At 45.2% G+C, this 12433-nt stretch overlaps 1 protein-coding gene across 3 annotated transcripts in view; it reads left to right on the forward strand.

The window, feature by feature from the left end:
- The window catches only part of LOC309447491 (S-adenosyl-L-methionine-dependent tRNA 4-demethylwyosine synthase TYW1-like), a 109274-nt gene that overhangs the window by 24644 nt on the left and 72197 nt on the right, over window positions 1-12433 (forward strand). For all 3 annotated transcript variants that reach the window (XM_082068171.1, XM_082068169.1, XM_082068170.1), the window contains exon 9: window positions 11469-11521. In XM_082068171.1, coding sequence (XP_081924297.1) covers window positions 11469-11521 — 53 coding nt within the window. The remainder of the gene's footprint in view (window positions 1-11468; window positions 11522-12433) is intronic.

Below are 12433 nucleotides of genomic sequence, written 5' to 3' on the forward strand. Positions count from 1 at the left end.
ACTTGACAGAGCAAGTGCAAGACGATGAACTTCGTGTTACAGATCCTGCTCTGGACCCTTGGGCATGGCAGGTTCTAACCGGGGCAGGACAGGGGTTAGACAGGGACTGTTTGTAGCTGATTCTTAAAATCATAGAATCATTTTGTTTGGAAAAGACCCTTAAGATCATTGAGTCCAACTGTTAGCCCAGCACTGCCAAGTCCAGCTCTACCCCACATCCCTGAGAACCTCATCTCTGGTCTGTCCAACCCCTCATCTGGGTGTTCCTGCTCCATGGGGGGATTGGACTGGGTGAGCTTTCAAGGTCCCTTCCCATCCCTGACATTCTGGGATTCTGTGTGACGGGCTGGGGAGACCTCGGTGCACTGTCCCAGCTCTCCCTGGTGCAGGGCCCTGAGTCTCAGGTTTGGGGAGTGAATGAAATGGGAACTTTCTAAGGGCATATCTAAGGTTGTCATTTGTACAATGAAAACAGTGCTGGAGGGAAGGTCACCTTCCTACTGGAATTTTTTTGACACAAAGGCAGGCTCCCCAGATAACTCGGATTTCCTTGTGATGTTCCAGGGACAGGAATTAATTATCCACATAAGTAGGTATGTCTAATATTTCTCCCTTTCTTCAACATTTTGGGTATTGCCAGTATTGGATCAACTAGTAAGATCTACTTAAATCTGCAGTATCAGAGACTTAAAACTCTTGCGTCTGTATCCTCATGGTTACAACAGCTTCTCAGCGGCACAACCCCCCACTCCTTTCCCCTGTGACTATTGTAATTATTTAATGGTGAAGAGAAGCTCAACAGTGAAGAGAAGCTGCTTTTCTATTTTCACGTGACATAGTGGTTTCTTTTTCTACAGATAACACACCAAGCCAGGCTTTTGTGGCTATAGAAATAAAACAACTCCCTCCTTCCCTCAGCACCATTCCCCCAAAATAACAAGTGCAGTGTAGTCAAAGGATAATCTCATTTGTTTAGCAACAACCAGTTGCTTTGGGTGTAGGTTCAGTGTCTCTGCAAGATTATCCCTGAGGGTGTAATTAGCCCAAGACAAGGAAAAAACCCAACGTTTCAGGGGAAATGTGTTCTTTTAAATTGTAGTTGCATAACAAAGCTTGTCTTTGAACAGCATCTCGCCAGGCTATTGTAGTGCTGCTCTCTTTATTGTGATTCACCTTTGGACAAACTTACCTTCCTGTAGGTAAACTCAATATTGCTTAAGCAATGGTTTTATTTTAGCACTGGCATTGAATTTCAGCTAAATATCACCTCACCTATTGTGTTGTAGAGGTGTCAGCCCTTGGAGCTGCCTGGTTGTAAATAGCCTTATAAAAGGTGCTCTGTAATAATTGCTCTTTAAAGTTGTAGCCAATCTTGCAGTGTGAGAAAATGCTGATTCCCTTTCCATCAGTGCTCAGTCTTGCATAAAAATACAAATACACCACGAACTATTTAGTGCCTGCAAGCAACACAAAGCTGGAGAGAGACTGATGGTTCAAGTATTTGGCTGAGTTATATTTGCAGTGCTTCCATTTTGCTGTGTGAATGCTTTAGTAATTTAATCTGTTCAGGTAGGTGTTAGGAACTAAAATTAAAATAGAAGCAAAGTGGTGATTAGTAGGTACAGCCTAACATGTTCTTATTTGCTTCCGCAGTTGCTTGTAGGTGCTTGAAACAGTTCCTGCTGGGCGCAAAGTTTGGGTGGTGGGTTTTTGTGTGGTTTTCTTTTTCCCAGGAAGTACATTTAAAGGGAGGCTCAAGCTGCTGTTTTAATAAAAACTAAAACCAAAACTAAAAACAATGACAAAAAACCTCTAACAACCCCCCTGTTTGAATCCACATATATTTCTTCAGTGTCCTCTTATTTTATGGGTACAAAAATATTGATTGTCTCTTACACTTCCCTGTTGCTATAAAGTCAGCACAGACCTGTGCTCTGGTGGCTTGTTCACCATCATTAGTTTTAACCACTCCTTAGTTTGCCAAATGTTTTATTGGGAGCGATGGCCGGACTGGAAGCCAAATAAACTGTCAGGCCGAGTAGGAAAGCGAAGGCTGGCGGTTTGGGGAATCGCGGTTTTACTGCAGTTAACGTCTGGAAGTATTTGGAGATCGAATGCGATGTTGTGCAGTGACACCAGTTCCGTCATCCAGCTCGCGATACAGTTGTGGTCAGCAGTGCTCTGGGTCTCCTTTCATGTGCTTCTCTTAAGCGTGCAGGAATAAAACAGAGAAAAAACCCAGCTCAAAGCCCTGAAGAGCTGCTTCTTTTCATGCTTCGACTTCACAGTTGATATAAAGATACACACTGAAAAACACAGATCAAAGTGTATGGGCTGACTTCAGAAAAATCTTGAAGACTGGGCCTTAAGTGCTTACCAGCCTTGAGACCAGGTTTTTAAAAGTACCTGGTGTTTTTTGCTGTACATTGAACTGAGGTTTCCAGGGTCTGCAGCTCTGGGCTCTTCTGACTGTGCTGAGTTTTTTTGGCATCCGGACTTTAGAAACAGGATCCACATTGCGCAGGGACTGGTGCTGCTGCTGTGTGCGTCTGCAGGCTGTGTGCTGAAACGCTCGCGTGCATCTTTGTGATTCAGCGTACTATATATATACAGCATTTAATATAGAGCGTTGGAACTCCAGGTGGCACTAGCAGCTCACAGCTGCATCAGGAGCCACAGAATTCAACTATTGGCCATGGGAAGCTTGAAAATTAGTTTGCAAAATAGAAAATTATTCTTAGTAAGTAGAATTAAATACAATGACTGAAACCAGGCAGAGTTAAGCTTTCTAAACTTCCTTGCAGTTCCTTAAATAGCTGTTTAAATAAACAGTGAATACACTGTTAAAGGGAATGAATCCAGGGAGCAGAAGATGCTGAAGTTCCAGGAGCTGCTGGGACCTGCCTGCAATACTAATGTGCTGGTGCAGATGTAGCAGCTTATCAGGGGCAGAGTAGATGGTGAACAATTCATTTTGTGGACCTGATTCTCCCCTCATATGTAGTTACTGAACCTGGTGGAATTACCCCATGTAAAACTGAGGAAAATAAGCTTAAGTGTGTTTATACTTGAAGTGCGTTCATTATTTTTTATAGGTTTTGGAAGATCTTTGGAGAGTATTGGTCTTTGAAATTCAGTCTGTTAAGCTGGAATAAAGTACAAGATATATTTGGGAAAGGGACCCTCCAGGATCATGGAGTCCAACTCCTGTCCCTGCACAGGACACCCCACAGGTCACCCCGTGTGTCTGAGGACATTGTCCAGTCTCTTCTTGAACACTGTCAGGTTGGGGCTGTGACACCTCCCTGGGGAGCCTGTTCAGTGTCCAGCACCTCTGGGTGCAGAACCTTTTCCTCATGTCCAACTGACCCTTCCTGGCTCATCTTCCTGCTGTTCCAGGCCAGACACACATTTGCTGCCTCCTGCTCAGGCACCAGGTCAACCAGAATAGGGAAAAGATGTGAGGGGAGCTGGAGATATGAGGCTGGGCTGTGGTGGGCACTGGAGGAACCCAGATGTCCTTTTGTGGGGAGAGTAGATGGGTGTGAGGGGAAACCCCATGGTCACATTGCTCTGGCCCTGGCAGAGGAGCTGGGACTGGGTAACTGGTTCTTCTGTGACAGAACCTGCTCATGAGTCCAATCATGTGGTTTTATTTTTCTTTTCTGCTTGCATTGCAGCCCAAACGTGACCTGTGTGTGCTCTTGTGTCTTCCCAACCTCCCTGCGGGGATCCTTTGAGGGGATTTTGTCTGGCTGGTCTTTATCTTGCGTGCAGTGTCCAAGAGCAGTTGGAAGGTGGTTTTTGGAGGTGGCTGGTTAGTTCTATTTTCTTCGGATTGTTCTGGTGGATGGCGATGGGTTTTAAATTTAAAATCTCTTGGCAAAAGTTTGGTCTCAAACTTCAGCTAAGGGCAGAGAACTCATTAGTCAAGTCTGATACAGAACATACTGATTTCCTCACACTATTTATGGAGTATCTCTCATTTATTTTATATGGATAATAGTGATACACTCCAATAATCATTGTAGATTCTATTCTCCAAATAAGGAAATATGTGACATCTTCATAGGTCTTCTGAATTCTTCTGTGGGCAATCTAACAGCACAGGTGCATGACACAGCTGCTGTTAATGTACAAAATGCCCTGAGAAGGTGATCTGCCAGTGTCTATTAGTTTCAGAATGCTTTTATTATAGCAATAGGGTTTTTTCATTCAAATTAATTGCTAAAAGATTAACAGTTCCTCCAGAATCTAATTCAAGAATTCAAGGGAGCAGCTGTTCTCCTCCTGGGATGGCAAAGCCAATGTAGGAATTAGTGAATCTACTTGGGCTGAGGGATGGACGTCTCTTCTCCATCCCACCTTGGGTGAGAGGAGCTCTCAAGAACTTGCAGTTAGATTTGGGGGAGGGACTGAAATGGGATGAGCTGCCATGTGGTCGATACCCATGGCCTCACTTCTGTAAGAAGCGGTTTGCCGTGGTTGCCACTAAGGGAGGTCACCGATGTGAGATTTTCATGGCAAATGTTTTGCGACAGGCTCAGCAAATGGTCTGACTTACCACGGTGCTTGTTGCCAAAGGTCCAGCCTTTTGTTTTTCTTCATTACTAGTTGATGTAGGTGAAAGTATCATCTTGATCTTTTACTTAGGTGACACATCTTACCATCTTTGGTGGAACAATTTGAATCCCAAAACATCCAGCAAGAGGAAGATTGATGCAAAAGGAAGGCGATTTATGGATAGATGGGAAAGCAAAATACATGTTTGTGTTTCAAGAAGGAAAAAACAGTATGTCTTTTGTGTTATGAGACAGAGTGTGTGATAAAGGAGCACGATGCACATAACATGCACAAGGCCTGTGGGCCAAATCCTCAAATTACATTTGGCCCTTTGAAGGCAACTGCGAGGCTGCTGTGGCCCCCGGTGAAAATGTTTGACACCCCATCATAGGCCTAATTTGACAAGAAATTATGCATTTATGTATTGGAAACTTTTGTTATTCCTGTTGTCCCCTGCTGCAAAGCAGAAGGGGCTATTGGATTAAATTGGACATCTGGGTTTAGGCAAAAAGCCAGATTCTAATAATCTTTTAGCTCTTTTCTGATCAGCTGTTGAGGTTGGTATTTATTGCAGCTCCTGGCATTCCCAGCCCTGAACTCTGCCAGTCTCGTTTTCTTGACACCAGCTTAGGCTTGGCTTGCCTGCCGAATCAGCTGCGTGTCACTGACCTTAGCAGGCTTTTGCTATGCGCTAAAAATGTTCAAGATGTTCTTAGTTTCCTGTATGACGAGAAAGATCTGAAGCGGCATCACTGGAAGACCAAACTTTCCGTCCTTTTTGCGTGTCAAGTAGAGCCCTGTAATATCCCCTCTCATGTTCTCACTCCTGCTTTCAGCTCATGGAAGCAAACCCTTCCACAAATCTCAAGCCGTTTATACTTTTTAACAGCGCTTTCTTTTCTTTTAAGGGAGAGAGGAAACCTAAGGAATAGTTCTTGGTGGCCTTTCAAGGGTTTCTGGAAGACTGAGCAGCCCTAGGAATGAAACTGGAGTTTTTTCCTGTCTCACTTGGGCAAACTGAAAAATTCCGCTGCCCGGATTCCACTTCTATTCTGGTATAAAATGCTGAAATAATTTGAACAGGTTCCTTTCACCAACAGTGAAATTTTCTTGCTTTAGTCAGAACATTCTTTTGGGTGGTGGCTCAAGTGCAGTAATTGTGTTCCAACCAATGCTCCTGAAGTCGGTGGTGATGGATTTACTGCTGTGTCTGACCTTCAGCTCGGGCCCTTTTAAACCACGCTCTTGTAAAACAGCAGGAAATTGGGACCTTTTTTCCCCCTGTAAACATTCTCCTGGTGTGAAGTTCCCTTTCCAGCTTTAACAGACGATCATTGCTTCCAACCCCAGGGCTTTTGTGGAGATTGCTTGATGGACCCACATTGATTTGCCAGCTGTGTATTTCTCTCCTCAGAAGAAAAGCCCTCTGGAGGTCGTTTAGGAGTTTGTGAAGCACAATGTGACATCAGATGGGCTTTACTGAGCTCGAGGTGGCTGCATTTTTGGAGGAGGATGGCTGGGTCTTTTTTGTGACTTCTGGGCATTTTTCAACCACTGATGTACTTAATTCCTTTGTAATTATGCCTTTTTGTTTATGCTTTCCTAGCTTCTTCCTGCAATGAGTTTTTGGTGGTGTAGAGATCTGTACTGGAAGGATTTTCTTCTGGACTTTTTGCCATGTTGGGATGCTCAGCAACCTGGTCTAGTGGAAGGTGTCCCTGCCCATGGCAGCAGGGTGGACACTAGATGATTTGTAAGGTCCCTTCCATCTCAGACCACTTTGAAGGACCTGGGGGGTTCAGCTGGAGAACAGGAGCTGAGGGGAGACCTTCTGATCTCTGAACTGCCTGAAAGGAGCTTGGAGCCAGGGGGGTCGGGCTCTGCTCCCCAGGAACAAGCGCCAGGAGCAGAGGAAACGGCCTCAAGTTGCGCCAGGGGAGGGTGAGGTTGGATGTGGGGAACAATTTCTTCCCCAAAGGGCTGTGGGGCATTGGAACAGGCTGCCCAGGGCAGTGCTGGAGTCACCATCCCTGGAGGGTTGGACAGACGGAGATGAGGTTCTCAGGACATGGGGCAGTGCCAGGGGTGGGTTATGGTTGGACTCCATGATCCTGAGGGTCTCTTCCAACCAAAATGATTCTATGGTCTTTGAAAGCTGTTCAGTGTTGCTGTCTTGCAAATGCTTTTTATGTTTTCAGACTGCGCGGATATCATGATGCTGCTGCTGATATGGACAATTGTAGAAATTCGGTTTGTCTTGACTAAATCTGTTATGCTTTCAAAATAACATAATTGCTTGCAGATGCACATAATCCGTCCATGTTCAGGAGCTTAGGAAGATGTGTGATGTGTGTGGTGCTGATAAACTGGCAAAACCACAGCCAGAACACCTGGCTGCGCTGGAGCACCACAGGTGTGCAGGTGGTGTCCTGCCCTGGGAGCTCAGTACGGTCCCTCAAGGAATTATTTGAATTTCAGGGAATGGACTTTTAGAACTATTACGTACATGGTAGAGTTGCAATGCTGCAATGTAGCTTTAAAGGGTGGCAGAACAGTTTTGCCCCAGACAATGGAACCGTCGCTGTCAGTGACACTGGCCATGCCGGTGGTTACAGGTCTGTCTGTGGCCCATCAAAAGCCCGTGGAACTGTCGGGGTGAGCGATCACCAAGTGTTTGTCAGCCTCGTGTTATTGCCTTATAACACTCATTTCACCCAAAAGCTTGTTTAAAAGCTTAATTCGTGCCTCCTTATAGTGAAAAAAAGACAATTTGGGGGAAGTTGGACAGACGTCTAGGTCGTTCAGAATTTATCATCTAGAGGAGGACCAGCTAATCCACAGAGCAGATTAGATGTTCTTGTGCCTTTATTCAGGAGCTGAGCTGATTACTTTGAGCCTGTTGATTATTTAAGGAATCCTTTGAATATCAGCCTCTAGGAATAATAACTGGATTGGTTTTGTTCAGCCTTAGTATCTGAAGATACACAGGGACTGCGAGCAGAGTCCCATCAAGATAACACTCGGTATTGTTCGGAAGGTGGCGTATCCAAATATTCACCTAGTTATTGCTCACAAGTAATATTTCTTATGATAAGTGAATATGTTTAGAGTGAGCCCTGGTATATGTAGGTACGGATCTCTGGGTTTTGGTTCAACCAGCGTTTGCCTTGGCAGGGCCGTGGTGAATTTGTGGCAGCAGATTGAGCTGAGCACACCTGGGCTTTCAAGAAGGTCGTTCAACAGAGCCTGAGATGTGGAAACAGAATCAAGAAGACCCTCTAACTGGTTATTAAACACCTTTTCTCCCGTGTTTGGTTTAGAGCTCAGCACCGCTTGGTTCTTGCTTAACCCTTTGTGCTTTATTTTGGGGCCCCAGTTAAGTACAGGTACCCACCTGCTCAAGGAAACAATAGCAACCTCTTGTTCCTCCTCAAAATTCAAGCCTGGGCTTCAAGGCAAAGAAGCCAAATAGTTTAAAGTACACTGCATAGAATATTTTTAAATATTACAAAAAAATTAAAACTTCAGTTTAATTTTGTACAGTTGCAAGCAATTTATGTATGTCCTTAACACTTTAACATCAGTGGTTCTTCCAGGTAAGGGTCTGGATAGCACTGATCCGTCAGCCCTAAGAAGGGATCTTTTCTACAGTAAAAGATCAGAAAAAAAAACCCAAAATAGAAGGTATCTTATCTGAGCAAAGCTTCATAGAGTAATATTATCAAAGATTTTTCCTCAAAAGCAATACAAAATGGAGTTCTGCTCAGAAGCCTTTATTTTTGTTTTTAAAATAAATTTTAAACAGGCTTAAAATGTGCAAATGAAGAAACAGTATGTGGATATTATAAATAACATAAGTCAGATAAGTTACATAGTAACTTATATAACTATAAACATGCCAGTGGGGAAAGAATGTGGTACCAACAGTGGCCAGAGGTGAAGCGATTGCTGGAAGAAAGGAAGGACCCTGCTCAGCTCGAGTGCTCAGCCTTAATCCCTGATATTTTATCAGATTTCCAAGTGTGGAAAGCACGGTGATTCTCTACCAGAATTACCAATGAAGCAAAGACCCCAATTCAGCATCTTTGTGCGGCGCTTCGGAGAAGTTCTGCAAGTATTTGCTGTTTCTTCCTGTGAGTCGTGGCACAGCAGAGATGAGTAAACCCCTTCTCATCACTCAGGCTGTCTGGAGTTTGTAAGGCTCTGATGTTGAACATGTACCGTTTTCTTGGCCTTTATAGGAAGCTGTGGGCGCTCCACATGGTGGAAGTTGATTTAAGTAACTTAACAGAAAACGCTGCAGTTTGGGCTGTGGAGCTTGGCGCTTCGCTCGCTCGAGCTGCTTCCTCTCTTCCCTCGAGCAACTCGGTAGCAGATCTGGGCAAGCATGTCTTATTTCCAATTTAATTTGAATCTAAAGCCCAGCCATATTATTCCCACACAAATCACTTGTCAGTAGGAGTAATCTTACATGAATTCTGTTGCTGGATTCTGGAAAATGGAAAAATTACAGCTAGGGCTGTGCTGGTTGATACCAGCAAACAGTCTGGCTTGGACAGCTGTATTAGAGAGGAGGGACGTGTCACCTTTTTCCGTGCTAATGAAGGAATCCTGTGAGGACCCAAATTCCAGCAGCGCGGGGAGGTCGTGGTTGAGATGAGACCTTGCTTTACAGGCCTGTTTGCAGAGAAATGCAGAAGAAATGGGCAGGATGGACCCAGGGTGGGAGAGATGCAGCTGCATGTGCTTGTGTGTTCCTCTGATATTTATTGGTCATAAATTGCCCCAAGGTCTTTCGGTCTCATCCAGAGCTAGATGAAGGTGTCCCCAGTGTCGCACGTGGCTTTGGAGACTCTCAGTTCAATGTTGATCAGGGTCACGGTGATGCCTTTCTCCAGGAAAGGACTGGATGATCTGCTATGTGAAATAGTCAAGATTTTCAGCTTATGGCGGTTTGTTCTTCCATGAAAATGCACGTGAAGCTTATGAGATTATTCATTTACAGAGGAAAAGGTTGAAATACTGTCCTTTCCCACTGAGTTGGAGGGGGAAAGGGAGCTCAGGGCGTGGGAGCAGCCTGCCAGTCTCAATCTGGCAGTTGTCCCCTTTGCCATCTGACAGGGGGTCCCCACTGCCAGCCCCAGTGTTCGTACAGTCCCTTGGAGAGTCACCTCACTAAAATTCCATATGTCCTGACCCCCCAACCAGGTCAGAGGCAGGAACAAGATCAAGAAGCAAGAGGGGCCTGGGCAGATGTTGGCTGGATTTGGGTGGCAGAGTGACCAGAGCAGTGAGCTCCAGATGTTGGGTGACTCCTTTGTCACCATGGGTGTCTTCCCAGGGTGTGATATTTTTTTCAGCCAGTGCAGCTGTTGTGGCATCTGCTGTCACTGTAGTTCCTGGCTGGCTTGGTGTCCTTGGAAGGGATTTTGGGGTGCGGTGACATTTCCTTGGGATCTCACTGTGCAAGACACACGGTGACAAATGAGCAGGTGGGACAATGGTGCCACCTCTCCTTGTAGGTGGTGAAGGCCAGTTCTGCTGAACAAAGGCTTTTTTCCACCCCGATAGCTTCATGCTGGTTGGCAGGAAGGAGATTTTATACCTAAAATTTGATTTCCCTTGAAAGTGTTAATAAAAACATCAGCCTGAAGTGGTTTGGGGACAACCAGGCCATTGACATATAAATGCTACTGAGTGAATGACACAGTGAGGCTTCTTAAATCCCTCTTATTTTTCTGCTGGTTTAGAAGTGACTTCTAATCCTTCAGACATATTGGGCTCTAAGCACTTTTCTTCAAAGAGGAAAATAACCCAACTCAAGCGATTTGGGTAATAATAGTACTTAGTGCTTAACGAGCGTTGTGGAATTAATCCTCTTGGGCTAATAAATTTAAATGAGATGGTGTTGATCTTGGCTGGGAAACAGGGGAGCGATGTGAAATCGGGTTTCCTATGGGCACGGAGCGGCTCCCGGCTGCGGCTCCACTGCTGCCGGTGGAGATGGAACTGGTGACACTGGTGAACTGGTGAAACTGATGAATGCGTGGAGTTTGGGTTCAACCTGAGCCCTGTATCTTGGTTCTCTTTTCACTCTCACAACTGTGCTGTGAGTCGGGTGTGGTGAGACCACATCTGGAATATTGTGTCCAGTTGTGGCCCCTCAGTTCCAGCAGGACAGGGGACTGCTGGAGAGAGTCCAGCGCAGCCACCAAGATGCTGAAGGGAGTGGAGCATCTCCCGTGTGAGGAAAGGCTGAGGGAGCTGGGGCTCTGGAGCTGGACAAGAGGAGACTGAGGGGGGACTCATTCATGGGGATCAATATGGAAAGGGGGAGTGTCAGGAGGATGGAGCCAGGCTCTTCTTGGTGACAACCAATGATAGGACAAGGGGCAATGGGTTCAAACTGGAACACAGGAGGTTCCACTTAAATATGTGAAGCAACTTGTTCCTGGTGAGGGTGGCAGAGCCTGGCCCAGGCTGCCCAGGGGGGTTGTGGAGTCTCCTTCTGTGCAGACATTCCAACCCGCCTGGACACCTTCCTGTGTAACCTCATCTGGGTGTTCCTGCTCCATGGGGGGATTGGGCTGGATGAGCTTTCCAGGGCCCTTCCAACCCCTGACATCTGGGGATTCTGTGATTCTCTAGGCTTGTTGAGTCAAATGAGACTGATGAATATAAATAAATATCCATGAAGTGAAATGGTTTCAAATTGGCCCAAGTCCCTTGGGTGGCCATGGCCTTGGCCCCATAATGGAGTGGTCAGTGCTGGGGGGAACCTGACGTCTGCAACAGGGAAAAGCAGCATTGAGATGGTGATGCTTAATAGTTTCGTGTACCAATTGATACACTCTGCCTGCCAGTTATTCTAAGTTAAAATGGATGGTTTGATTTCTTGTTTTCAGGTTACAAGCTGATTGGAAGCCACTCTGGGGTGAAGCTCTGCCGATGGACAAAGGTATGCTCTCTTTTCTCCTTTTATAAACTAAAAAAAAGCTGGAGACTTTTTCAGGTATTAAAATTTCCGGATGAGATATCCTCTAAAAACGCCATATTACTTGCACAAAACCCACTTTCATCTTCCAAGCTGTAGTTTTGCATTTCAAGCTATTAAAACCCTGCTGTGAAGAGCGAGAATGCGACCGCGGCGAAGAGTGGGGAACATCATTTTCTCTTGTTGTTTTCTTTCCTGTTATTCTGCTGTCTGCTAAAATATCTCCTGCCTGCTGAAGTATATGGCAGGAGCAGAACACCGCAGAGACAAGTGGGAAGGTTACGTCACCGGTGTGAGGTCTTGGGAAACGAAGATTCCGCTGGCGGCGTTGCACTCGAATGGGCACACAAGGGCATTTAAACCTGTTGTTCTGTGGCTGATGTATCTGGTTTGCGACAGCCAGTGCTCCTCAGTAAGATTTAGATAGTGAGGTGGCTGTCACTTGTTATGCTCTTATTTTTTAGATTACACTATGGGAGTGTGTACAGACGCATATATGGTTGTGTATAATATGTCTGTGTATGTACATATATACCCTGTTTCCCCAAAAATAAGATAGGGTCTTATATTAATTTTTGCTCCAGAAGATGCATTAGGGCTTCTTTTCAGGAGATGCCTTATTTGTCCATGAGCAACAATCTACATTTATTCTTGAATTAAATCAACATTTATTCAAATACAGTCATGTCATCACATTCTGGAGCATCAGCCTAACTCTCCAAACCCTGGACTGTAACTAGGGCTTATTTTTGGAGTAGGGCTTATATTTTTAGCATCCTCAAAAACCATGCTGGGTCTTATTTTGGGGATAGGTCTTATTTTGGGGATAGGTCTTATTTTGGGGATAGGTCTTATTTTGGGGATAGGTCTTATTTT

This window comes from Streptopelia decaocto, assembly GCF_964273445.1.
Source record: "Streptopelia decaocto genome assembly, chromosome: 18".
Lineage (NCBI taxonomy): Eukaryota > Metazoa > Chordata > Aves > Columbiformes > Columbidae > Streptopelia > Streptopelia decaocto.